The sequence below is a fragment of the Desmodus rotundus genome, chromosome 3, assembly GCF_022682495.2.
Source record: "Desmodus rotundus isolate HL8 chromosome 3, HLdesRot8A.1, whole genome shotgun sequence".
NCBI lineage: Eukaryota > Metazoa > Chordata > Mammalia > Chiroptera > Phyllostomidae > Desmodus > Desmodus rotundus.
Genome location: NC_071389.1, coordinates 112,131,073 through 112,157,881, shown reverse-complemented (window position 1 = coordinate 112,157,881; position 26,809 = coordinate 112,131,073). Strand labels below are relative to the sequence as shown.

General features: G+C 40.7%; 1 protein-coding gene and 1 pseudogene across 18 annotated transcripts in view; both read right to left on the bottom strand.

Moving 5' to 3' along the window:
• Window positions 1-26,809, bottom strand: part of ERC1 (ELKS/RAB6-interacting/CAST family member 1) — a 536,970-nt gene that overhangs the window by 115,534 nt on the left and 394,627 nt on the right. For all 18 annotated transcript variants that reach the window (XM_053920835.2, XM_053920834.2, XM_053920839.2 and 15 more), the window contains one exon: window positions 17,562-17,706. In XM_053920835.2, the coding sequence (XP_053776810.1) occupies window positions 17,562-17,706 (145 nt within the window). The remainder of the gene's footprint in view (window positions 1-17,561; window positions 17,707-26,809) is intronic.
• On the bottom strand, window positions 7,373-9,263 carry LOC112310347 (jupiter microtubule associated homolog 2 pseudogene; annotated as a pseudogene).

Genomic DNA, 26,809 nt, shown 5'->3' with positions numbered 1-26,809 from the left:
GAGTGCACAATGCAGCGTGCACATCATGTGTTACAGAGATGTACACTTGAAACCTGTATGGTTTTATTAACCAATGTCACCCAAATCAATTTAAAAAAAAAGAAAAAAAGAAGAGGCAGAAATAGGAGGGGCACAAGCATAGGGGCAGGAAACCTAGGTTGATTTATTTGCATTGAGACAATTCAAGAGGGATCAGGAAACTCAAAAGATTTATAAATTCCCTGAGGCATCATAAAAGGCAGCAGCCTGACAACAGGAAGGGCAAGTTAGATTTGATGCTAGAAAAGAAGGGAAGAAAGAGTCTTATCGAATTTTTGTGAAGAATTTTCCTACATCTGGAATTGATGACAAAAAAGATGGAACAGATGGATGAAAGATGACTGGGAGGAATCCAGATTTCCCCAGATCTTCCAACCTCTGGACGTCACTTAACTCCAAGCAAGCAGAACTCAACAAAATATAATCTATTTCTTTGTAGGATACAAAAAGGGTTTAAGGGGATAGTGAATAACCAGAATCTTTTTTGCAATTTCAAAATGAAATACTTATTACTTTCATAGAATAAGCAAATTTCTATAGACAGATTTGAACAATCCTTACCTATGTGTTTTCTTATGCTTTATAATTGCTTCTTTTATAATTCCTAATGTCAACAATTACCAGATAATTAGCTATAGGTAAATATACTGATTTGTCAAAACCTGAAAAATAACTTTAGACTTCAAAATACATATAATCTACCAATCTAATATTATAGATGAAAAAGATAAAACCCAGAGAGGGTAAGTTAGGTAGCTTATGGCCTGGTTATATAAAGAAACAGAAAAAAAAAGTCAGTTGCCAACACTCGTATCAATAGATTTATAGGTAAAGAAGGTCTAAAAGTACAAACTTCCTGTTATAATAAGATAAATAAGTCACGGGAACATAATGTACATCATTACCTATTGTATTGTATTTTTAAAAGTTGCTAAGAGAATACTGTATTTTTCAGACTATATGATGCACTGGACCATAAGACGTACCTAGGTTTTAGAGGAGGAAAACAGCAAAAAAACTTTTGAAGCAAAATATGTGGTCCTGCTCCTGCCTGCTGTGACCCCGCTCCACTGCCTGCCCCCCCCAACCCCGGTGAGCCAAGTAAGCTACATTTAGACTATAAGAGACACCCCCATTTTTCCTCCCAAATTTAGGGGTGGAAAGTGTGTCTTACAGTCTGAAAAATGTGATAAATCTTAAAAGTTCTTATTATAAGAAAAAACTTTATAACTGTGTAGTGATGGATGGTAACTACACTTACTGTGGTGATCATTTCACAATGTATCAAATCATTACTGTACTCCTAAAACTAAAATAATGTTGTATGTCAGTTATATCTCAATGAAAAAGATTCATAAAACACCTGGGTTCTCTGGGGGGAATGGGTGCTTGGCTAACACAGGGCCCACATCTTGCATGATCACAACAAGCTGGAGTAAAGGTGGCTGCCTCTGTAGACAGAGCACATGGCTCCTACTTTGTTAGTTCTCTCTCTCCTATTGTCTTACACACTTCACTTATTTTATTTATATCTGCCTGGCTTATACAGCCCTAGGGTTAGGTGCTATAAGGGATCTGAATAGTACTTTGCACACTGTGAGGTGATGTATACTAGCTGATGCTAATATTACTGCTCAAGATCATATACTCAGTTATCAATGGAGTGGGAGCTGGAGCTCAGGTCTCCCAACAGTCAGTTTAGTGCTATTCACACTGCTTCATACAAACAAGAAAACAAGACACCAACAGTTACAGAGTGCAAACTCCTATATTAGAAGAAACAGATACCCCAATCAGAATAGTTTGTGGCTTAGAAGAAATAAAACTAACACCTGTGGTGTAAGTGAATAGTCTCTTTTTCTTTTTTGCTTCCATGTTTCAACTTATGCTCAAAGGAGGATGAATGTGTCAATGAGAAAAAAAGCACAGAATTGCTTTGCTAATGATAAGGAAAACAACTGATTTCATGGCTAGAAAAATCCAAACTACAAAGATGAAACTTGAAGTAAAGATGAAAGTAGAGATTAAGCTGAGGAAGTAGAGGCAATTCCAGAGTTAAAGACAGTAAGTGGAAAGTGCTTTACATCCAACTCTTTTCAAATAAATCTGGATGCCATCAGCAGGAAAAATCTAGCTGATTTTAATGTTTGTCGTGGTTTAGAGGAAGAAGTACATATAGTAAATATTTAATACATAAAAATCTAGACTTGACGGGAGATAGGAGTGTTAAAAAGAGATTAACATTTGAATCTGGCCAAGTCAATAACGGCTGTTAAATGACTGAATACTGATCGAACTGTAATCTTATTCTGTCAACTTCTAAATACTGTAACCAGACAAAAGGTTTTCACCTTCTAGAGTCACAAAATAGTAGCCACTATCAGGAGATAATGTCACTGAGGACAGCCGAGAGGGTGACATCTGTGTCTACAGCAAATACTGGAGAAAGTAGGCGCTGTCAACTGCACCGGGCCAGGGCTCCCCACCAGTGCCTGCGTAAATGTGTTCCCTGTCCTCCCCTGCTGGCTCAGTCAAGCAAAAGGTAGCTGGCAATACCGATGTGTGGTGAACAAATGGATACTTGAGTGCTCTGAAAGGCTGGTCTCATTATCAAGAATTTAAACTGCTTAGTGAGATGGATAAATGCCTCCTAGATTTTATCTTCCACAAACAGCTTCTGTGGCATTCAAGCTACTTTAACACTTGCTACTTGTTTTCCCTTTGTTCACTAATAACTCAGGAGCTCTTTGTAGCTTTACTCATTACTATTCTCCTTTTATAGAATGAAAAATAGTTTTGTTGTTCTCTCATCAATTTGAGATGTTACTTTTAAACTAGTTTTAATACTATCATGAACGGGTTCTTCCAGGTGTTCCAGAATTGGTGACGAGGGCCCAAAGCTAGAGAAGACTTAAGCACGCCACATTATAAAGAGAGCTTACCAAGAGGTGGCAGAAAAAGTAGTATTGTCCCTCAGTCCAATTCCTCAGCACATGCTTTTTTTTTGGTTTGAGACTGGTATGAAAATGATGCTAAGACTGATAGAATAAATCTTGATGCCATGGAGAGCACAAGGTCTGTCCAGAAGGTACCCAGAGGTGTAATATGAAGAATAGAGGCATTTATTGAAGAAGATACAAGAAACATTGTATACAGAACAACGATGTCTCAGTCCCCTTCAAAGAAGGCACCTTGGGACCTCCCACAGTTCTTTCAATTGTTATCAGCTACCCTGGCATATTTTCCTGCATCTCATTGATGGTCTGAAATCTTTTCCCTTTCAAAGGTGATTTTAGTTTTGGGAAAAGCCAGAAGTCTCAGGGTGCCACATCCGGGCTATAGGAGGGCTCACCTGGATGATTTGATGTTTCGCCAAAAAACTCTGCATGAGATGTGATACATGAACGAGTGTACTGTCGTCATGAAGCTGCCAATCACCAGCTTCCTATAGCTGTGGCCTTCTGAATGATCCAAATAGTTTCCATGGAGGAATGTTCAGGCTAAATGCAAAATTTGATGTAGATTTGTTACTCTATTCACTCAGTCATTTTGATTGTAACAGCCACACAGTACATATGCTCATTCAGTGGCGTCTACCGCCCCCACTGACTAGTACAGTGAAGTCACCATTGTTCACGCATGTGCATTCCAGTCCACTCTCCTTGGCTGCCAGGTTACGATGTGCAAACCGTTCTCGTTATGTTAACAATGGCTGGACTTTTTCTGGACAGACCTTGTAAATATTCATGCACAGAGTGTTCCCTTTGTCTAAGCTAAGTGAGAGAGGCTCAAAGAGAATGCAACCCTAAATCCTAAATTATTTAATCCTAAACTTTCCGTGTGAGTACAAGAAAAGGATATTGGCACCAGACAGGTTATTGTGCCTTGTGCTTATCTGTGTGCTTATCTCGCACACAACTGATGCGAGATGGCAGGATGGACAGAAGCATGGAAGCAGACTCTATAGTCTCACCACTGGGCATGGCAAGAGTGGTTGAGTTTCCTGTGGGTCAAGTGACATTACAGAAAGCAACCGGGCTTGTTCTTTTGGTTACTATTCTGTCTCTGTGAGGTCAACGTTGGCCCGAGAAGCAGCAATTAGAGTAATGCAACAGTATCAGATGACACCCAAACCAAAGGAGAAAGAAGAAAGAGAAACCAAAGGGAACAGGAATTGTCCCTTTTCTACTGTAGGTCCTTCATGTGAACTGATGTAGGGAAGAGATGAAATGAGTTCTGCTTTGTTGTCTGACCTGCTTTCTGAGGTAACAGATTTAAATAGTCTTTTAGAGCTTAATATAAACATGGAATCATACAGTATGCATTTTTCTGTGTCTGGATTCTTTGGTTCAGTGTTTTTGAAACTAATCCACATTGTTGTGTGTGTTTGGAGTTCATTCCTACTTATCGCCGAGCAGTATTCCACTGCATGTACATACCACAGTATATTTATTCATTCACTTGTTGTGGCAGCCAACCTCAAGAGAGCCTGCCATAATCCCCATCTCCAGTCACTCAACCACTGTGTTGTCCCCTCCTGCGCTGTGGAGGACTGGTCTATGTGGTCAATAGAACGAGGCAGAGGTGATGGTACACCACTTCTGATACTACGTTATAAAACACAATGCAGCTTCCATCTCGGTGGATCTCTTTCTCTCTCTTGAATCCCTTGATCAGGGAGAAGCCTGCTGCCATGTCCTAAGTAACCCTCTACAGAAACCTAAATGGCATAGAGCCAAGAGCCACATGAGTGAATTCTGAAGTGATTCCGGCAGCCCTAGTCGACGGTTCAGATGACTCTGAATCTGCCCACGGGCCTGACTGCAAACATGTAAGGGACTCTGAATCAGGGCAACTAGCTAAGCTGCTCCAGGTTCCTGACTGGGGGAGATGACAACTGTTTGTTGTTTTAAGACACTAAATTTAAGGTAATATTTATGCAATAATAAATAACTAATAGATTTTAATACCTAGAGATGGGGTATTGCTGTAACAAAATGTAAGCTGTGAGAGTGGCTCTAAATTGGACAGTGGGTGAAAGCTGGAAGAACTGGGAAGACTTTGAGGACAGTGTTAGTGAAAAATGAACGTACCTTAGATGGACTGTTAACAGAGATACTGGCTTTGAGGAGGCTGCTAGTGGGGTCCTAAAGGGCAGTGTTACATAGTACCAGAACTTCTGCCAGCATCACCTGCTGTGATGTGGAAACTAAAGAAATGTATCTATAAACTAAATGACCTAGTTAAGGAGACTTCCAGCCAGAGCTCTGAAATTGTAACCTGGTTCCTTCTTGCATCTTACATTTGAAGAGAAAAACGCACTAATGTGGTCACCCCAAAGACAGACTTGGTCCTTTTATGCTTATGGAACTTTACAAACAAAGCCTGAATGTAATATTTTTAAAAAACCTCCCCACCTGTATTACAACAAATGACAATTAAAAATATTAGACCAAAATATCACACAACACATTAACTAAATTAGCCAATATTTGCCCTGAAATAATCATTCTTTCTTTCTTTTTTTTACATGATTACGAAGTTTAGTTCAACTGTTGTAACCAACTCTACCTTGTGAAAGTAACAAAATGTTAGTATCAAAATTACATTGTCATGTAAGTACAGTTTTCTTGTTTTTGATACAGCTCTAGAAAAAAGTTGGCACCAAATGCACATAAAGTTTTAAGGGTTAATAAAATTACAGGCTGGTAATTTCTCAATGAAGCCTAGAGGTTGAGAATAGGATGCTAATAGTTAATCAACCTTCCAGATACAGATAGCCCTAATGCCTAGAGCCCTTTCCAAATATAGAGGACCATCCCCAATGGGCTCACAGGAGCAGAGACTCACTCCTCTTCTGCTTCTCCCAGTGACCAGACTACGCAGGCACTGGAAACCCACTCCTATGGCCCCAGGGAGGAAAGGGGGTAAAGAGGAGGAGAAAAGGCTGGAGTAGTCACTGCTGCCCAGAGGCTCTTGCTATAGCTCCTGTTTTCCTCACCCCCCCCCCCACCCCAGGCCTCTCTTCCCATCTTTGGTTTCCCCATCTCTACCCCAGATATCCCTGGCAGGGGACGGAGCTAGAGTTCTTCCTGTCATTGGGCTGACAGTGGGGACGAAGCCACAAGGGCCAGCAGTACGTCAGGATTCTTCCTAGCAACTCAATTTGGAATTCACAAATCATTTTCTTGTGTATGAAAAATAAATGTAGCTATAAATGGCAGCTCATCCCCACCATTAGCACACTTCATTTTCAGTTAAACAAATTAGTGGATTTTGCCTTAAAAGCTAACCACCGCTCATGACATCTTTTAATGTGGAAAAAAAGCTGAGTTCCAAACAAATTTCTTAAAAAGTGACTGTTTGAAGGATGGGGACAGGAAGTACTTTAGATAAAGTCACATGGGACGAGTATTTCTTGGCTCCAAAGTCAGCACAACGAAAGGAGGAAAACTCTTTGGCTGACAAAGCCACGTGCAGGTCCCCTCAGTGTGCCAGGTGTGAGAAGTGGGGCTCGGCAGGCAGCTCCTGCAGGCACTTCCTGTCTCAGCCACTGTAACTATATTAAACACAGATGCTTCTTTCCTCAATTTTAAGAACGATGAAGGCATTTCTACCACCTGGCATTTGCTCTGCAGGCACCCATAACAAAAGCCATGACCACACGAACCCTGTTAACTATTGGTCTCACAGGAGTGAGTGGAGACTATACCCTTCAGAGGCTGAACGTGAGAAAACTTCTGCAGACCAAGTAAAGCAAGTCCACTGGCCGGCTCGGGCTTTGCTGCCAAACTAGTGAATCTCCTAGTCTAAGGTTTCCAAGTCTCTTCTGGAAAAGGAATATAGTCCAGAGGTTCTGTGGAGCTTTACCAAGGGTGGCCTAAGCAAACTTTTCTTCTTTGGTATACCTGAGTAGCTTTTTCCTAGAAAGGTGTCACAAATAGACCAGTCGATAGTCACTTAGGTAAAGCTGCTGTTTAAGAATAGCTCTTTAGGTATTATTAAAGAAATCAAACCTAAGGATCCAAGGTTCTCAAGCACCTCTCCTACCCACTGGCAGCAGGAATGAAGTAAGACACATGAAGGATTTAAGTAACCCAATTACCTGGATGTATCTGGACAGTTTTAGTCTTGCAGAAGTCAGTGGGCCTTGCAGACAGAGGAACTGTCCACATCGCTGGCAAAGGGCAAAGGCCAAGACTTAGGGATGAGAGAAGAAACAATTCACAAGCAAAACCAGCCTGTGAAGACCAAGACCAGTCCCTCATGAGCGAAAGGCAGATCACCACAGAGGATCAGGGTAAAAATCTCTCCATAAAGCATAAGACTTAGAACAACTTTTTGGTTTATGCCAAGCATGGTTTCTAGATTTCTGAGGCTTTAAACTCTGCTACTGTGTTAAGTGATTTCTAGATAGCACTGGCTGGCAGACTGCTGAAGCCACAGGGATGCGGAAGACCCCACTTCATCAGGCTCCCTTGGCCTTGCACCAGCTCCCCACCCAGCCCATCTGAGAGTTCCTCACATCCAAAATTAGAGTGTTCACCAAGGAGTCACATTTCCCCCACAAAGATATGTTTCTCGGCAGTCTGGAAGGCGTGGTCCTCTGAGGCTCTCAAGGTGGCAGTGGAACCTGAGCAGTGGCTTCAGATAAGCAACAGACCCTCTCCCCACCCCCATTCCTTTGGATTAAAGGAAACTATTTGAAATCCTATCTTTTGAGTTTCTCATCTGGCTACAGAGGAAGCAATAGCTTCTCTAGTAAAAGGAGATGCTGGATTTGCCTCCAGGTGGATTCAGGACTTTGTTGTGAGATTGAGGCTGTGGGCCCAACCTGGGCTCATGGCTGTCAGCCTTGGGCGTGGGCTGGGGCTCTTGAGTGTGCTCTCCTTCTCTCCGGCCACCTTTCTCACCTGGCTCTTCTCTGGGCAAGGTGCTGGTTGCGGCTTTAAGGTCCAATTTTGGGTCTTCATCACACAAGAGAACATGGTCCTTGGATTTGTTTGGGTGTGCCAAGGGTAAAGTGGCGGTCACTGGTGACCCAAAAATGTTACCAGTCTTCCCACCAGGTGGGTTCAGATGCTGTGGAGTGTGCACAGGTATTGATTCCTCAAAGATACCACTTCCTTTTCCCCCTGGGGGGTTGGTTCTCTTAGGAATGTTCTGAGGTTCTTCAGTTGGTCCAAAAATATTTGACGCCATCCTGTTGGGTCGGCTTGAAGGAACGCCTTCTTCTGGACTTCCGAAAAGGTCGCTTGATGCCCCTCTGGGAGGCCTCATGGCCCTGGAGCCGGTTTGGCCACCCTCACTCTCCAAAACATGGAACATGTCGCCCACTGCTCAGCCCCTCGTCATCTCATAATCGTTCTTTCTGATGCACTTCCCTTTGATAGTTTGTTTTTTGTCAAAACCATGAAGTCTCCACCGGAAATCATAGCTGCAGACTACCCTAACTATGTAGTTTATTTCTGGATGTCATCTTGAGGTCCAAGTATAATAATAAAACAGTCAACAAAGTGCACTCTACATTCATATACCTTAAATTTTGAGTCTTAAGTTCCTGTCTCCATAAACGTATTTAGTCCTCTGTTGATTAGAAAGTAGGGAAGGGCAAGGGAATGAAAGACTGCAAATGGAACCAACTAAATACGTCTTTCTCTGGCTCACTGTTACAATATAGAACAATGGCAAGCCAAGACTCTGCATTATGTATGTGGCTTTAAAGGCTGATTCTCCATTTTGTTGGCAACAAGCTTCCATAAAGAATTTCATTCATAAGAAAAAGGCTTGAAATGAACAAGTAGCCTACTAAAATGTATATTTTGTTGACCTGTTAAAAAGATTTTTCATATACATTTTTCTTCTTTTAGGAAAAGAGAATAAATCCAAAATGGTGACTTTCATTAAACTGGGTCATATTAGACTATAAGTATGCCCTCACACGATTTTAGCTTGGTTCAGAAACAACAAGTTTGGCAAGAATCCAATATTTACTGAGCTCCAACCTGGTAGTTGTAAACAGGTGGGTCAGGGCCTGGGGCTAAGGATTTGCAAACCAAACCCAAGCATTTTAAAAAAAAAAGTGTATGACCCATATTTTCACTCTTTAGAACAATGTTGAACCAGTTTTTCCTAATAAGTAATAAGTTCTTCCTTAGTAAGAGCAAATCACATTTTTATACACAAAACTATGAGATAGGTAGAGAAAGACATTTCAAACAAAATAAAACTGTTTATACTTGGATTGCTTAGAATGAATATTAAAACAGCATTTTATTTCACAGAAACTATGATTAAAAAAAACACATGTGTACCAAAGTTGGGGGTGTACCGCGCAACAACATTTTGTTTTTGTAACTCTCTGTACCAACTGAAGGGAATTCACTGAACTTCCAAAAATTTATTCTCCTTTGGACCATGAATAAACAAGAGAAATGTTAGTCCAAAGGATGATTTGGAAAGTTCCACATGCTCAGAATGGTTACAATAAAAGTGACTTTTCAACCATAACTTCATTTAGCACATCAGTACGAAACTGGACAATAGCCTTCAATGCTATGAGGAAACGACAGGATGACATATTTGTGTTTAAAGGTGACTCAAGGGCCAGCCATATAACATGTGAGAATAAAGGTCTAAAATCAAAATAAGAAAGGCATTAATCTTTAACATTCTATTCAGTAAAAACAAGGGAGCAAAGTAACCCCAAATAAAGGAAGCAAAGAGAACACATCCGAGTGAGGTATGTGGACAGAGCAGGCACTGCTGTCACTCCCAGCCACCAGCACTCTAACAGGGTGAGGAAGTCTGGATGGATAAACGTAGCTTTCCAGACGAGTGCATGAGACACTAAGCGAGGCTACAGTAAGTGATTACTTCCTTGACATTGCCTTCTGTGAACTGGAACTACATTAATAATAATGTGATCCTTACAGGACATCTTGTTAGAAACTGATGACAGAATGTTCACCATTACAGATACCAAAAGTATGTAAATCAAAAATGTGAGGCCTTCCTGATTTCATAAAAATCTTTTTAAAATTCAACTGAATTTTTGGTGTCAGTATCACCATAGACTTCCTGAGAGATGTCTTAATACCCGATCAATGAGAAGAGTGGAGATCCTGGAGGAGAATGGATTACAGATGGTATAAAGATTCATAGCTTTAATGCTGACAATACTTTTCATAATTAATTATGACGAGAAATTAATATTTGAGAAGGTTAAAGCCTAGAAAATTTTATGTGATGTTATCCAGAAGAAACTATTGATTTTTAAAATAGCAACCAAAATTTTGAGCTTCTCATTATGTTAATTATCTATTTATCTTACTTAATCTTAATTTTGCGTTACCCTATTAAAGGAGAACATTGGTGATGGAAGGAGACTGGACTTGGGGTGAACAAAATACAATATACAGATGATGTATTATAAAATTGTACACTTGAAACATATATAATTTTAATGAACCAATGTAACCCCAATAAATTTTATAAAAAGTAGAGCACTTGTCTATGGAACTCAAGAGTTGAAAAATTTATAATGAATACCACCATCAAGTGCTAAGTTTTCAGGGTAATCTTTGATTATGAAAAATTAGTATTTCAGAGGGGGTTACTTCAGATTATTTTAAATTAGTTTTTAATTAAAAAAAGATTTTATTTATTTACTTTTAGACAGAGGGGAAGGGAGGGAGAAAGAGACAGGGAGAAAAATCAATGTGTGAGAGAAACATTGATCGTTGCCTCTTGTATGTGCCCCGACCAGGGACCAAACCTGGACTGGGAATCAAACCAGCACCTTCAGCTTTGCGATATGGCACCCAACCAACTGAGCCACACTGGTCAGAGCTAATTTTTTAATTTTTAGTTTTTTTATTTTTAGAGCTTAAAGTGGAAGAGTTTATTAGTGAAGCAGTGAAGCATCGAGAGGGCTACTCTACAGGCAGAGCAGCCAGCCCAGATTATTTTTTTAAAGTGTAATGATTTTCTATTTTGTTTTCTCCATAGCACAACTCATCCTGAAAAGCACTCGGATTAATGCAGTTTTAATCTCAAGTGGGTTGTCACTATTCTTTAACAAGAAATGTTGAACCAATACCCTGATTGACTATTCTGACTGGTTGCTCTCAGGTAGATAGTAATTGCTCATTATTTCAGCTATGTTATGTTCACAGGTGATGAAGGTTTAGCAGTATTAGAGCTTCAGTGGATGATTCTCTTAACCCCAGGTAAAGATCAAGCAGACTGGCAAGACAGGCTACGTCCTGGATAGCAGGTTTAGAACATCTCCTCACTACCCATGGGTAGGGGCCTAGGGGCTCAAACTCTCCTCTATAACCACTCTGAACTGGAACAGTGTCATATACTCAGGGTGGCCAAAGCTTTTGGGAGGCTGGCTTCCAGCTAGCTGACGCTTTTAGGAGAGATTAGCAACTGCTCAAAGTAGACAGAATGTGAAGCATTCCTGGGTGTGTACTGTTTTACCACAGCATGTTTAGTCCTGGGATTACTGCCATCTCTAAACATAAAATAAGATGAATTACAAAGGAGGGCCCAAAGTAACCTAGAATTATCTTCTGGAGGGTGGGCCCCTTGTAGTACAGGCTTCCCCCATGAGATGAATCTTCTAGGAACCCATCTGTATCAGTGCACCAGCTGGTGTTATTGGGAGAGGCTGCGTTTGGCTTCAGTGGTTTTTTTTTACTTAAGACTCTTTCAATGCATTTCCATTTCATGATGGGCGATTTACAAGCACACCTGCCCACACCACGCTGAATGTTCAGCAATTTTTGACCAAAAATGGCATAACCCTATGCCCCACCCTCCCTAGTCACCAGATCTTGTCCTGAGAAACATATTTTCCCCCGCAGATAAAAAAACATCCTCAAAGGAAAACACTTTACTGATGTGGAAGAGGTGAAACAAAAAACAGTAAAGCACTAAAAGACATCAAAATGGATGAGTTCAAAAACTATTTTGAGCAGAGGAAAAAAATGTCTCGTGTGGTATATTGCATCAAATGGAGAGTACTTTGAAGGTGACTGAAGTTTAAACATGCAAGAATACACAATTTTTTATAAATAAATTCCAGGGTTTTGGGGGGTCCCCCCTCATATAATCTGAACACACTGGTTGGCACCAACCATAGCACATCTGGAGTTTATTAGACAACCTTTAGTTTTTATGTTTCTCATTAGCCCTGTCTCCTTCCTCTGATACAGCTTCTCTAAGTGCTGCTTTGCCATGAATGAGTCAAGGAGGCAAGTCACCCTGAGGGTGTATGTGTGTAAGTAAATTGGGACCACCTTAAAGGGTGACCTCCGACCTGCAAACCCCCTGTTGCCTCACCTCTTCTGACAACAGGAGTCACACATGAGTGCCAAGAGCCTGTCAAGCAGTGGCAGCTCCATGTACTCGGGAGCCTGGTCAGTGCTGACTGCTTCCTTGTTAGAAAATGGCCTTCGGACTGAGGCACATTCCAGCAACTCAAGGACCAGAAGCTTTATATTAAGACGACACTGATGCCACACCCTCTTTCCAAAAGAGGATATCCTTGTCAAAAAGTTAGTAAACATACTTAGAGAAATTAAAGAATCAAAATGTATTTGGTAAGACCAATTCCTTCTGCTCACAACATCTCACACACATTTTTAAAAACAAATTTACTGGAATGACACTGGATAATAAAATTAAATAGGTTTCAAATGTACGATTTTATGACACATCACTTGTATGTTGCATTGTGTGCCCACCACCCAAAATCAAATCTTCCATCACCATATATTTGGTCCCCCTCCCTCTGGTCTATGAGTTTTGTTTATTTGTTTTTTCTTGTTTGTTCATTTGTTGCTTTTAGTTTTATATCCTGCCTGTGAGTGAAAGCATATGGTTCTTGACTTCTTTTTGGTCTGCTTACTCGGCTTAGCATGATGTTGTTGCAGATAAGATGTGGTACACACGCACAGTGGAACACTACTCAGTCATGAGGAAACATGAAATACTCCCAGACACATTTTGAGAGGGCAGCTATGTGAAACTTTACATGGAAGGGAGACAGAGTAACACTGTTAGGAAGGACTCCTAAGAATTACATCATTTTTCTTCATACAAAGGTCACATCACCAGAGAATATTCAAAACATATAGTTAGATGTAAAATGTTAGGAATTTTTCAATGACTCCTTTCTAACATTATAATCATGGACTAATTAATATCAGTAATTTTCAACTAATGAAAACATATAGTCTTGCAATCAAAAGCCAAGCAATCAAAAGCCACTGTGAATAAGATACCGTATTCTAGTCAGCTAGGCATCTTATTCTATTTTGTCCTTAAGCTGGAGGGACCATGAACTAGTCAAATCATATGACTGTATTTTTAGGCCTAATTACTAGTTAAGCGAACTGATATTGCTAAATATATTACACACACTAGTGAAAGCCTTTCCTCAATAATATCCTCCTATTTTATATTATCAGCTCCTCCCTTGAGACAGTTGACAAACTGTATATAGTTAAAGTGTGCAATGTGGTGTTTTAAATCTATACGTACACACTGTGAAATGATTATCACCATGAAGCTGACATTTTCATCACCTAACGTACTTACCATTTTGTTTTTTTGTGGTGAGACCATTTAAGATCTACCCTCCTAGAAAATTTCAAATATTCAGTGCAGTATTATTAACTGTAGCCACCATGCTGTCCAATAAAGCTCCAGAACTTCTCCATCTGTGTAACTGATACTGTGTACCCTTTGACCAGCATCTCCTCATTTTCCCCACCCCTTAGTCCATGGCAGTGAGTACTCTTCTCATATTATTAGCTTTGATAAACCAATTCCAGTCTTGAACAACTGGACAGATGTCTTTAATAATAAGCACATTCTTTCTGCTTTACTTTTAACAGACATGCAAATATTGGATGATGTTCTCTTCTTGTGACAAATCATTTTAGGACATTGGAAAAGCTTCTTTCACTTGTGAATGAGTAATTGGGTTGGTGGTTTTGTTGGTCATCTATAAATACTATAGAAAAGGGACACCTTTGGGTATTTTCTTAGCAAAGTCAGCCACATAAATAGTCTACTTTTAAGCAGTTTTTTAAAATATATTTTATTGATTATGCTATTACAGTTGTCCTAGTTCCCCCTCTTCACTCCATTCCATCTTGCACACCCCCTCCTTCCCACATTCCCCCCCTGTAGTTCATGTCCATGGGTCATGCATATAAGTTCTTTGGCTTCTACATTTCCTATACTATTCTTACCCTCCCCTGTCTACTTTCTACCTACCATTTATGCTACTTATTCTCTGTACCTTTCCCCTCTCTCTCCCCGTCCCACTCCCCTGTTGATAACCCTCCATGTGATCTCCATTTCTGTGGTTCTGTTCCTGTTCCAGTTGTTGGCTTAGTTTGCTTTTGTTTTTGTTTTAGGTGTGGTTGTTAATGACTGTGAGTTTGCTGTCATTTTTACTGTTCATATTTTTTATCTTCTTTTTCTTGGATGAATCCCTTTAACATTTCATATAAGAAGGGCTTGGTGATGATGAACTCCTTGAACTTGACCTTATCTGAGAAGCACTTTATCTGCCCTTCCATTCTAAATGATAGCTTTGCTGGATACAGCAATCTTGGATGTAGGTCCTTGCCTTTCATGACTTGGAATACTTCTTGCCAGCCCCTTCTTGCCTGGAAGGTCTCTTTTGTGAAATCAGCTGACGGTCTTATAGGAACTCCTTTGTAGGTAACTGTGTCCTTTTCTCTTGCAGCTTCTAAGATTCTCTCCTTCTCTTTAATCTTGGGTAATGTACTTATGATGTGCCTTGGTGTGTTCCTCCTTGGGTCCAGCTTCCTTGGGACTCTCTGAGCTTCCTGGACTTCCTGGAAGTCTATTTCCTTTGCCAGATTGGGGAAGTTATCCTTCATTATTTGTTTAAAAAAGTTTTCAATTTTTGTTCTTCCTCTTCTCCTTCTGGCGCCCCTATTATTCGGATGCTGGAACGCTTCAAGATGTCCTGGAGGTTCCTAAGCCTCTCCTCATTTTTTTGATTTTTCTGGTTTCTTCATTCTTTTCTGGTTGGATGTTTCTTTCTTCCTTCTGGTCCACACCGTTGATTTGAGTCCCAGTTTCCTTCGCATCACTATTGGTTCCCTGTACATTTTCCTTTGTTTCTCTTAGCATAGCCTTCATTTTTTCATCTAATATGTGACCAAATTCAACCAATTCTGTGAGCTTCCTGATTACCAGTGATTTGAACTGTGCATCTGATAGGTTGGCTATCTCTTCATTGCTTAGTTGTATTTTTTCTGGAGCTTTGATCTGTTCTTTCATTTGGGCCATTATTTTTGTCTTGGTGCGCCTGTTGCATATAGGGGCAGAGCTTTAGGTATTCCCCAGGGTAGGGTAACCCTCCTTGCTGCACTGTGATGCTGTATGTCAGGGAGGGGTCCAATAGGGAGCAATGGCGTTTGCTCCACTCTCTGCCAGTTTTCAGTCACTCCCTCTGCTACCCGCAATCAAATTGGGCCCTTCTGGTGCTGCTTCCCGAGTGGGTGGGTTTGTGTATGTTCTAGGCCCCTGTGGGTCTCTCCAATGAACTCTGCTGTGAGGCTGGGAGTTTTTCCTGCTGCTGCCTCAACCCCCACAGGTGTTTTCAATCAGTGGTTTGATGCTTTGTTTCCCCTCTGCTGGGACTCTGGGTTGTGTGGTCTGTTGACGGGTCCACCAGCTGCTTCCTTGCTGGCCAGCTGCAGCTTTGCCCACCCTGCTCCACAATCTGCCACCTTGTTGGGTCCGCCAGCTGTCGCCTTGCAGCGAGTCCTCTCAACCCGGCTGCCTGTCTCCGCCCCTCCTACCTGTCTGGATGAAGGTTTCTTCTTTATCTCCTTGGTTGTTGGACTTCCATACAGTTCGATTTTCTGTGAGTTCTGGTTCTTTTTTGTTTTTAAATTGTTTTTGTCCTTGTTTTGGTTGTGTGAGGAGGTACAGTATGTCTACCTATGCCTCCATCTTGGATGGAAGTTCCTATTTTTAAGCAGTTTTAATATTGGTCTATAAACAGAGAAAATATCTTTATTGTATAAATATGGATTCTTGCTAATTTGGACATTAAATATAATGCCAAAAAGGCTCTCAATTGTTGACTGATCACCCAAAATAGAAAAGAAATTCCTTCCTTTGAAAAACTTGTTCAGTGTGATTACTTCAGGCAGAAGAGCAAATCTGGACAGCCAACGTGCACAGAAAACGTGACTGAGAACGCAGGGGAGGATATTGGAAGATGGGATGGTAGACACTGCAAATCACACAGGAATGGCCAGTAAAGAGCAGTAACGATACAGAAGGGGAGTTCAGTTTGAGCATTCATCTTTCTCCTTATTTTCAAAGAAGAATTTCCCCCCTAGTTTTTAAATTGTGGTAAAATATACATAACACAAACTTTACCACTTTACCCATTTTAGTTTTTATCCTCATGCAAGGACATGCCTATTGGTTTTAGAGAGAGGGGAAGGGATGGCGAAATGGGGGAGAAACATTGATCGGTTGCCTCTTTTTTATGGGACGATGCTCCAACCAACTGAGCCACACCAGCCAGGGCCTATTCCACCCATTTCTAAGTGTGTAAGTTCTGTTCATTGATATATTTACACTGTGCTGCAAACATCAAAGGACAAATTTTTAGCTTTTATTTTCACAGATCAAAGGCCTTATAGAAATATTAATCATTAAATTTGGAAAAGGACAAAACTTTGCTCTTACCTTTAGAGCTTACCCAGCCCTGGATAACTGAAATTCATTTAAATAAAATATACTTAGTGCCTTCTGTAGTAGGAATTTAATTGGCTATAAAAAATAAGCCTTTTTCATTTCAAATGGACAGAATTTCACTAATTTCATCCAATCACTGTACAAAGTTAAAGAAACACGCTCACAGAAGACTGGTGACATTTTCTACAATAGCCCTCTTACCAAAAATACTCTGAATTTCCTACACATAGCTGGAGATTTGTAAAGATGAAAACTCAGCTTATGAAGATTAACTATGCAATATATCGTATATACACAATGCAATATATAGATAATATATCACAGAATTGTACACTTGCAACCTATATGATTGTACTAATCAATGTCATCCCAATAAATTTAATTTAAAAAAGGATACATGGAACAGACAGTTGTCAGAGGGGTGGGGAGACCGGATGAAAGAAGGTGAAGGAATTAGTCAAAGAACATGCATGCACGACACGCAGGCACAGAGGGAAGGCCAGAGGGAAGGTGGGGCAGGGGATGGATGGAGGTGGGCAAAGGGGGGGAAAATGGGAACATCTATAATAATGTCAACAACAACCACAAAAAGACTAAAGTCCTAAAAAAAACAAAAGAAGAAAATTAACTAGATACAAAGACCGGAAGTCTAATATAGACACAAGACCTTAATATGTGAGCTGGCAAGCACATGGGTAGAGAATGGTATGAGAGCTGGTCCCAGTGACCCTCCTGGCATTGAATTATACCTGCTGCTTGAGCTGCTGCACCAGACGATCCTTCTCCCGCTTTAGTGCAGCCACTTCCTCCTGAGTCTTTTTCTTAGAGGATGAAAGCTCCAAAAGAGCTATATTGGCATCTTTTTCACTAATGGCAGCCAGAAGAGCTTCTTGCCTGCAAAAGAAAGAAAATGCCAGGCTTTCATTTAATACTCAAACAATTCTTTGAAGTTCCTATTATATTATACCCATTTTATGGGTGATGAAACTAAGACTTAATGAGTTTACACAGCTTGCCCACATTCACACTTGAAGTAAAGGGTGCAGCCAGGAATCCCATTCAGGTTTTTCTTACTCTAAATATCTTTATCACGCTGTTACACTGACATCTCAATAAAGAGTTCTTAGATATACAATGGAACAGAATAGAGAGCCCAGAAATAAACCCAAATTTCTTTGGTCAATTAATATTTAACAAAGGGGGCAAAAGCATAAAATGGAGTAAAAATAGCCTCAGCATCACTAGCCATCAGAGAGATGCAAATTAAAACCACAGTGAGATACCACCTCACACCAGTCAGAATGGTCATCATAAACAAATCAACAAACAACAAGTTCTGGAGAGGATGTGGAGAAAAGGGAACCCTGGTGCACTGTTGGTGGGAATGCAGACTGGTGCAGCCACCATGGAAAACAGTATGGAATTTCCCCAAAAAACTAAAGATGGAACTACCTTTTGACCTGGCAATTCCAGTACTGGGACTATACCCTAAGAATCCCAAAACATAAATTCAAAAGAACCCATGCACCCCAATGCTCATAGCAGCACAATTCACAATAGCCAAGTGCTGGAAGCAACCTAAATGCCCATCAGTAAATGAGTGAATCAAAAAACCATGGCACATTTATGTGATGGAATACTACACAGCAGAAAGAAAGAAGGAGCTCGCACCCTTCACGACAGCATGGATGGAACTGGAGAGCATTATGCTAAGTGAAATAAGCCAGGAGGTAAAAGACAAATACCATATGATCTCACTGTAAGTGGAACCTAATCGACAAAACAAACAAGCAAGCAAAATATAACCGGAGACAATAAAATAAAGAATAAACTGACAGTAACCAGAGGGTAGAGGGGAGGGGGATAATGGGGGGAAATGTGGGGAGAGTTGTCAAGGGACATGGGCAAAGCCAAAGTGGGGTAGCATTGAGGATGGGAGGTGGGTATGGATGGGGTAGGGGGAAGTGGTGGGGGGGAAATGGAGACAACTGTGCTTGAACAACAATAAAAAAAAAAGCAAAAATGAAAAAAAGCATTCCTAGACATAAGTAAATTTGAAAAGTAAACAAAGCTAATTTTTTTAAAGTAAGAATAATCTTGTCATCTATACATTTTACCCATTTAGCTCATTTTTTGATAACTATTCAGTTGCTTTCATGTAAAAGAACGCATTAGGGAAAATGAAAACATTTTTATGTGTAGAGTATATAACAAATTATAAATGTTAGTAAACAGGATTCAGAAACTCAGCCATCTGTTTCTGAGGCATTATGAATGTCTATAATTCAATTCTTTTTATGTCATTAAGGCAAATTAAATTTCTAGTCATGGCTTTATTTGGCAATGATCTGCACACTTTGAAACAATAATTTAAACTTTACAGATTCCTTGTGGTTTAGCTAACTGCTTTTTGGTTACTATCCAGAAGGAAAAGAAGGTGGGGTTTGGTAGGGGGTGAACACGAGGAATTTACAAAATAATCAGAATGAAGTGGGTGAGCAATTAGTCTCATTGTCTAAAATGTGTTCCTCAATAGCTCATCTTCTATGTAAGTCATCTGTGAGAAGACAGATTTGATTTACAGGAACAATGTAAGTGACTTGAACTTATGACACAAGAAAATGCTGAATCTGAGAATGCACTGCCCAGGTTTAACTTTGCTTCCATCTTTGTTACGATAATTATGCTTCAGTGGCAGTCATATGGAAGAGGTTTAATTTAGCCACAAATTGGAAGACTATCTTGAATACTCTGACAAGGATATTGTGTGTTCTGGATGGGTAGGTTTGGGGAACTCTGAACAAAGGGAGGCTGTAGATTAGTTTACATTATAGAAATGAAGATTTGTTTAACTAGTCTTTGCTGTTAGAAGGGAAGAAGAGCCTCAGTGACTTCAGTATAGCTTTCCACTGTCCCACACACTATTTAATTCTAAGATATGGCATTTGGTGTATTCCATGAAGCTCCAGTCAACACCAAAGGGATAATGATGGTCTAAATATATCCAATGACCACTTGAAAAAAAATATGTTAAGTGGTGAAATGAGCTTAAAGGTGAAGGAGTTCAAGATGGTGTCACAATGCACAGTTTCCTGTTGATTGCTAGCATCTGTTCCTTTTTAGGAAGCTCAAGGCTGACAAAGCTGAAATGAGAAATATGCTTTCTCAATTAGGGTGCTACATTTCTGTGCACCGTGAGAATTACACATTAGCAGCAGGCAGACAAAAGATGAATAAAGATAGATTATTTTAATTCAATTATATTGAGTCAGGAGCACCTTTGCTGAAATCAAGATATGAAGCTGATGGGATCTCAGTTCCAGTCTATGCTTAAGGAAAACATCATAATAGAAAATAGTAAGAATTATTCTATATTGTTGGGGATTCTTGACTGAATTCCAAATTCTTTTATAAGCTATATACTTGGCCAGCTAGTATGGTACAGTTAATCTCTGGGGTAAAATGTCACATTCCCAAACAGCAACAGGTGACAATTCAGATTCTAAAATTTAAAATATAGGATGTGGCACTGGAGGCTGAGCCATTGGAATACTGTCTTTTTAATAAGATATAATTTGAAGTCTTTGTTTTATATACAATTCGAACAGAAATTTTATGTCTATTTATCTTTTATTGAGCATTGATAATATACTTTGAACTGCACAGAATCATACTTTCTCTCCCACACCCTGGGGCTCTCACCCTCTAAAAATCCTCTAATAGATGAACATACTGCTGTCCTTCCTGTTCTAAAAGTATACTATTGACGCTGATTTCTATATGTGTATGTGCCTAAAAAAGGGCAATGTATAGTCAAGAAAATAGAATGCTTTGATTACACATTGTACTTATGGGGCAGGCAGTTAGACAAGAGTGGAGCAAGAACAATGGGCCCCGTAGAGAAGGCCACGGGGTGGAAAGCCCTGGGGCCTACCTATAGGCACAATTGGGAAAACAAGGACCTTGCCCGCAGGGTGACCTTTCCTTCCCTAGCATATCTCTAGTCATGCAGTAGACCCCCTTGGAGGAGGAAGAAGGGGCTAAAGAGTGACCTCATTCAACTCTCAGGCAGGCCCTTGCACCACACTCCCTCCAGCGTTAATCCATAGGGATATCTGGGCCTCAGTTGTGTTTTAGTTCCAGGCCCAGAAAAAGCAGCAAAACCAGACAAGTGACGATTCTATGGCTGACATCAGGACCAGCTGCATTGACTGATGACTCCTTGTCCTGGCACTTACCAATCAGTAGGGACCATGGCCCTGAAAGGACACACCTGGGAAGCTGATGAATATTCTATTGAGATTATCCCCTGAGATCTCCCCTCAGATCCCCACCAGTATGAGCCCTTAGGAAAGAAGATCTCACCTGGCTCTCTCCCTGTGGAGCACACCCATGCCTTTCCTCTCCCCTTACCCCCTGGTGCATTTTCCTTGTCTCTTTGCTAACTTCAAAGCACCCTTTCCTTTGCCTCTGTAACTTGTTTCCTGAGCCTATTTCTTCTGTGGCTCACTTCTACCTCTGTGACTTTCAAAATAAACTCTTAAAGTTTGAGGCTCTAAATTCTTTCTTAGCCAGAACTCAAGTACTGATGTTGCTGAACCAAGGTCTAACACCTGGTGCCATTTTCACTGCCAGCACTTACATTCATGTAAACCCTGGGTGATGTCAGTAACTTTTATGGATATATTAGCTTTTAGGTTTTTCTTTTGTTTTTGGAAAGCAATAGAGATAGTATTTTTTTTTTGATCCATAATTTTGGTAAATTTGAAATAGACACTATAGGGGACAATAACCTCTTGAAAAAAATTTGGAAGTCAGGCAAGAATATAAAAGCTAAAAAGGAGCAACAGTAATGTACCTTTTGGGGGATAAGAAAAATTGTTGTTCCCTTAATACACAGGTGGCAAGCACAAGTCCCGAGGGCCAAATCCGGCTCTCCACCTTGTTGTATTCGGCCCAGCGCCTTGTTTCTACCCAGCAGCAGTGCCGAGCTCCTTGCCCCTAGTTAAGGAGTAGATACATTTATACAGTCCTAAAATTACATTCGCCCCTTTAAAGGCAATTGTGAGGCTGATGTGGTCCCTGGAAAAAATGAGTTTGGCACCCCTGCCTTAATACATCTGACAGAAAAGACCATACCATATAGTTGATCTTATGCGGTTAAGTTTTAAAGTCAGCACTTAAAAGTGTGTACACTAAAAACTTTGTTAAGGACTGATGGAATAGAATCCAAAGTGAAAAAGAGCAAATTGCAAAAAAAAACTTATTTTAGTAGCTACCTACTCAATAAAATTGCTTCTTTGAAAAAAGATATTTTCTGATAAAATTCATATGCTTTCATTGAAGGAAAATTGAAAGATACAGAACACTATGAAAAAGAAAATAGCCCTGACCACTGTGGCTCAGGTGGTCGGGCATTGTCCTGCAAATGAAAGGCTGTTGGTTGATTCCCGGTCAGAGCACATGCCTGGCTTGTGGGTTCAGTACCTGGTTGAGGCACATACGAGAGGTAACAGATCAATGTTTCTCTCTCACATTGATGTTTCTCTCCCTCCCTCTCTCTAAAAATAAATAAATAACATTTAAAAAATAAAAATAAAAAACTTAGGAATAGTTCCTTTTAAAGTTAGAGTCAGCTGCTTGAGATCTGGAATTCACCTACTCTAATTCTAATATGGTTTGAAGAAAATGAACCTTGATGGGGATTAACAATTGACTTTCAGAAGTTTACCAACTAAAGGCTACCCACAGAAAAGGAAGAGTGCCTAGTGGAGCACATTCTGACTTCATTTCCCATGAGCTGCTAGGGAACGCTATAAGCAAATAAAATACATGGATGCCACAGACCCAGAGCAAAATAAAAACTGCGATGCTCCTCCTGTCAAATTACTCTCTTTGTTCTGTTAGGTTGTCTCCTCAGTTAAAAACAAAAATTGAAAATGTGGACACAGAAACTTTTAAAGTGATCAGAAACCCTAATTGCATGACTAACATGCCATGTTACTTGCATAATGAGTATGTAGTAGCAAAAATCCAACTTTAAGTCAAGTGGTCTATTCACTCCATTCCTGGTGCTTGAAACTACCAGAACAGTTGAATCTGCCCTTTGACCTGCAAATTCTAATAGAATCAAGATGTCTCTAAAAGTATTCTGCTGTGGAATTTGAGCTTCAAGAAACAGTAAGACCGAAAAAATAAAGAAAGAAATAGTACCACCACCTCCCCTGTTCTCTTTGCCCTTCTGAGAAAATTTCAGAAATAGGAGGCAAATATCCAAGGCAAATGCAGCTCAATTTTTTGTTTGATAATTCCTGAATCTCAGCTTTCTATCACTATTCAATAAGAGATATAATTAATATTGGAATGATGATGGTTAACAATTTAAGAGACTGCTAAATGTGTGTGGGTGTGTATATGTTTAAGAGAAATGTATTGGGTTGGACAAAAAGTTCATTCAGTTTTTTTCTGTAAGATGGTTCTACTAGTGCTTAGTTGTCTTTAACTTCATTCAAAACAATTTTGTTAGATTTTATTGTGACAGCTGTCATATCAGCATGCATTTAAAAAATGTTATCAAAATTGGTGAATTTTTGTACGACCATTTTAATATTGAAGATGGAAGAAAATTCGCAACATTTTGGTGTATTATGCTTTATTATTTCAAGAAAGGTAAAAATGCAACTGAAACACAAAAAAAGATTTGTGTGGTATAAGGCAGGGGTGTCAAACTCATTTTCACTGGGGGCCACATCAGCTTCGCAGTAGCCTTCAAAGGGCCGAATGTAATTTTAGGACTGTATAAATGACTACTCCTTAACTAGGGGCAAGGAACCTGGCATTGCCATTGGGTAGAAACAAGGTGCGGGGCCGGATAAAACAAGGTGGAGGGCCGGATTTGGCCCTCAGGCCTTGTGTTTGCCACCTGTGGTGTATGGAGAAGGTGCTATGTCTGATGGAACATGTCAAAAATGGCTTGTGAAATTTCTTGCTACTATTGGCATTTGGCCAAATAATTCTTTGCTGTGGGGTTGTCTTATGCATTGGAAGATGTTTACCAGCACCCCTGGCCTCTTCTCACTGGAAGCCACAGGCAGGAGACAGCCAACATACTCAAAACACCCAAATCAATAAAGGTATTGGTGGAAGTGAAAAATGTGTCTTTTATTTTATAGAAAAAAACTAAATGGACTTTCTGGCCAACCCGATTAAAACATAAAAGAGTATGAATGAAAGGATGCTTCCAGGATTATTTTTCTCTCTTGCTCCAAATGGATATTTCAAATTGAATGATTACATAATCATGTTTCATAAATTCCACAATCCTGGAAACATCAGGAAAGAGATCAGATAAAAGCAAGAATGAAATTAGTAGCTTTAGATGTATTATTGTCATGGACATGCAATCACAGTCTAATCTACTCCATTTTAAGATAAATTTAAAACTTCCAGTCAAGATGGCAGCACAGGCAGACATGGCTTGCCTCTTCAAACAACCACATCAAAATTACAACAAAACTACAGAACCACCACCACTCAGAACCATCAGAGACTGAGTTGAATGGAAGTCTGACAACTACAGAATTAAAGAAACCACATCGAGAACCAAGATGGCGGCATAGGTGGACACACTGCGCCTCCTCGCACAACCAGAACTGACAGAAAATTGAACAGCAAGGAAGTCCGACACCAAGTAAATAAAAAATAAACATTCATCCAGACCGGTAGGAGGGGCAGAGACCGGCAGCCAGGGCGGAGAGGACTCGAGTTGCCACGGTGGGGACCGAGACTGGTGGAGTGTGGGACAAAAGGGGCAGGCAGTCGGACCACTAGCAGACTCTGCAGCCCCACATTCGTGCACAGATAAACGGAGACAGACTCAGAGTGGCGGAGAACGGGGCAGGCAGAGCGCAGGTAGCACCCCGCGGCCCCACACTTGTGCAAGATAAACCAGGACTAATGGAGGGGAGCGAAGCAGACCGTGTAACCCAGGGCTCCAGCGCGGGGGGGAAAATAAAGCCTCAAACCTCTGATTGAAAACGCCTGTGGGGGTTGAGGCCGCAGCAGGAGAGACTCCCAGCCTCACAGGAGAGGTCTTTGGAGAGACCCACGGGGGTCTAGAGTGTGCACAAGCCCACCCACTCAGGAACCAGCACCAGAGGGGCCCAATTTGATTGTGGGTAGCGGAGGCAGTGCCTGAAACCCGGTAGAGAGTGGAGCGGGCACCACTGCTCCCTCTCGGCCCCTCCCCCACACACAGCTTCACAGCGCAGAGTCACAGAGCAGCAACCGGCATTACCCCGCCCAGGGGAACACCTAAGGCTCCGCCCCTTAAAGTAACAGACGGGCCAAGACAAAAAAAAAAAAAAAAAAAAAAAAAGGCCCAAATGACAGAACACTTCAAAGCTCCAGAAAAAATACAACTAAGCAATGAAGAGATAGCCAACCTATCGGATGCACAGTTCAAAACACTGGTTATCAAGACGCTCACAGAACTGGTTGACTCTGTTCGAAAACCAGATGAAAAAATGAAGCCTATGCCAAGAGAAACAAAGGAAAATGTACAGGGAACCAATAGTGATGCGAAGGAAACTGGGACTCAAATCAACGGTGTGGACCAGAAGGAAGAAAGAAACATCCAACCAGAAAAGAATAAAGAAAACAGAAAAATCAAAAAAAATGAGGAGAGGCTTAGGAACCTCCAGGGCATCTTGAAACGTTCCAGCATCCGAATAATAGGGGTGCCAGAAGGAGAAGAGGAAGACCAAAAAATGGAAAACTTATTTGAACAAATAATGAAGGAGAACTTCCCCAGTCTGGCAAAGGAAATAGACTTCCAGGAAGTCCAGGAAGCTCAGAGAGTCCCAAAGAAGCTGGACCCAAGGAGGAACACATCAAGGCACATCATAAGTACATTACCTAAGATTAAACAGAAGGAGAGAAATCTTAGAAGCAAAGGATAAGGACACAGTTACCTACAAAGGAGTTCCCATAAAACCGTCAGCTGATTTCTCCAAAGAGACCTTCCAGGCATGAAGGGGCTGGCAAGAAGTATTCCAAGTCATGAAAGGCAAGAACCTACATCCAAGATTACTGTATCCAGCAAAGCTATCATTTAGAATGGAAGGGCAGATAAAGTGCTTCTCAGATAAGGTCAAGTTCAAGGAGTTCATCATCACCAAGCCCTTCCTATATGAAATGTTAAAGGGACTTACCTAAGAAAAAGAAGATTAAAAACTATGAACAGTAAAAATGACAGCAAACTCACAGTTATGAACAACCACACCTAAAACCAAAACAAAAGAAAACTAAGCAAACAACTAGAACAGAAACAGAACCACAGAAACGGAGATCACATGGAGGGTTGTCAATAGGGGATTGGGAGGGGGAGAGAGGGGGGAAAGGTACAGAGAATAAATAGCATAAATGATAGGTGGAAAATAGACAGGGGGAGGGTAAGAATAGTATAGGAAATGTAGAAGCCAAAGAACTTATAAGTATGACCCATGGACATGAACTATAGGGGGGGAATGTGGGAGGGAGGGGGTGGGCAGGATGGAGTTGTGTGAAGGGGCATAAAAGGGACAACTGTAATAGCATAATCAATAAATATATTTAAAAAAACCCTTTCCATTAAAAAAAAAAAGAAACCACATCCACCAGACTGGTAGGCAGGGCACAGATGTGGAATGGCCTGGTCCCTCACCCACATGTGGTGGACTAAATTCAGGAGGGATGTCTCAGGAGTAAGGACTCCCAGCCTAACATCAGGACCTGCAGCTCAGGGTTCCAGTGCCAGGAAGATAAGCCCCCAAAACTTCTGGCTGCAAAAAGCAGCAGGGAGTGAGTTGGTGGAAGAAACTGCAGGAGCCCCAAGCAGCTGCTCTTACAGAACCCACACAGGGACTCACATACACAGACTCACTTCCTCTGAGCTCTAGCACTAGGGTAGCAGCTAGTGGTATACAGGGAGAAACGGAAGTGTTTGCTCACCAAGGCA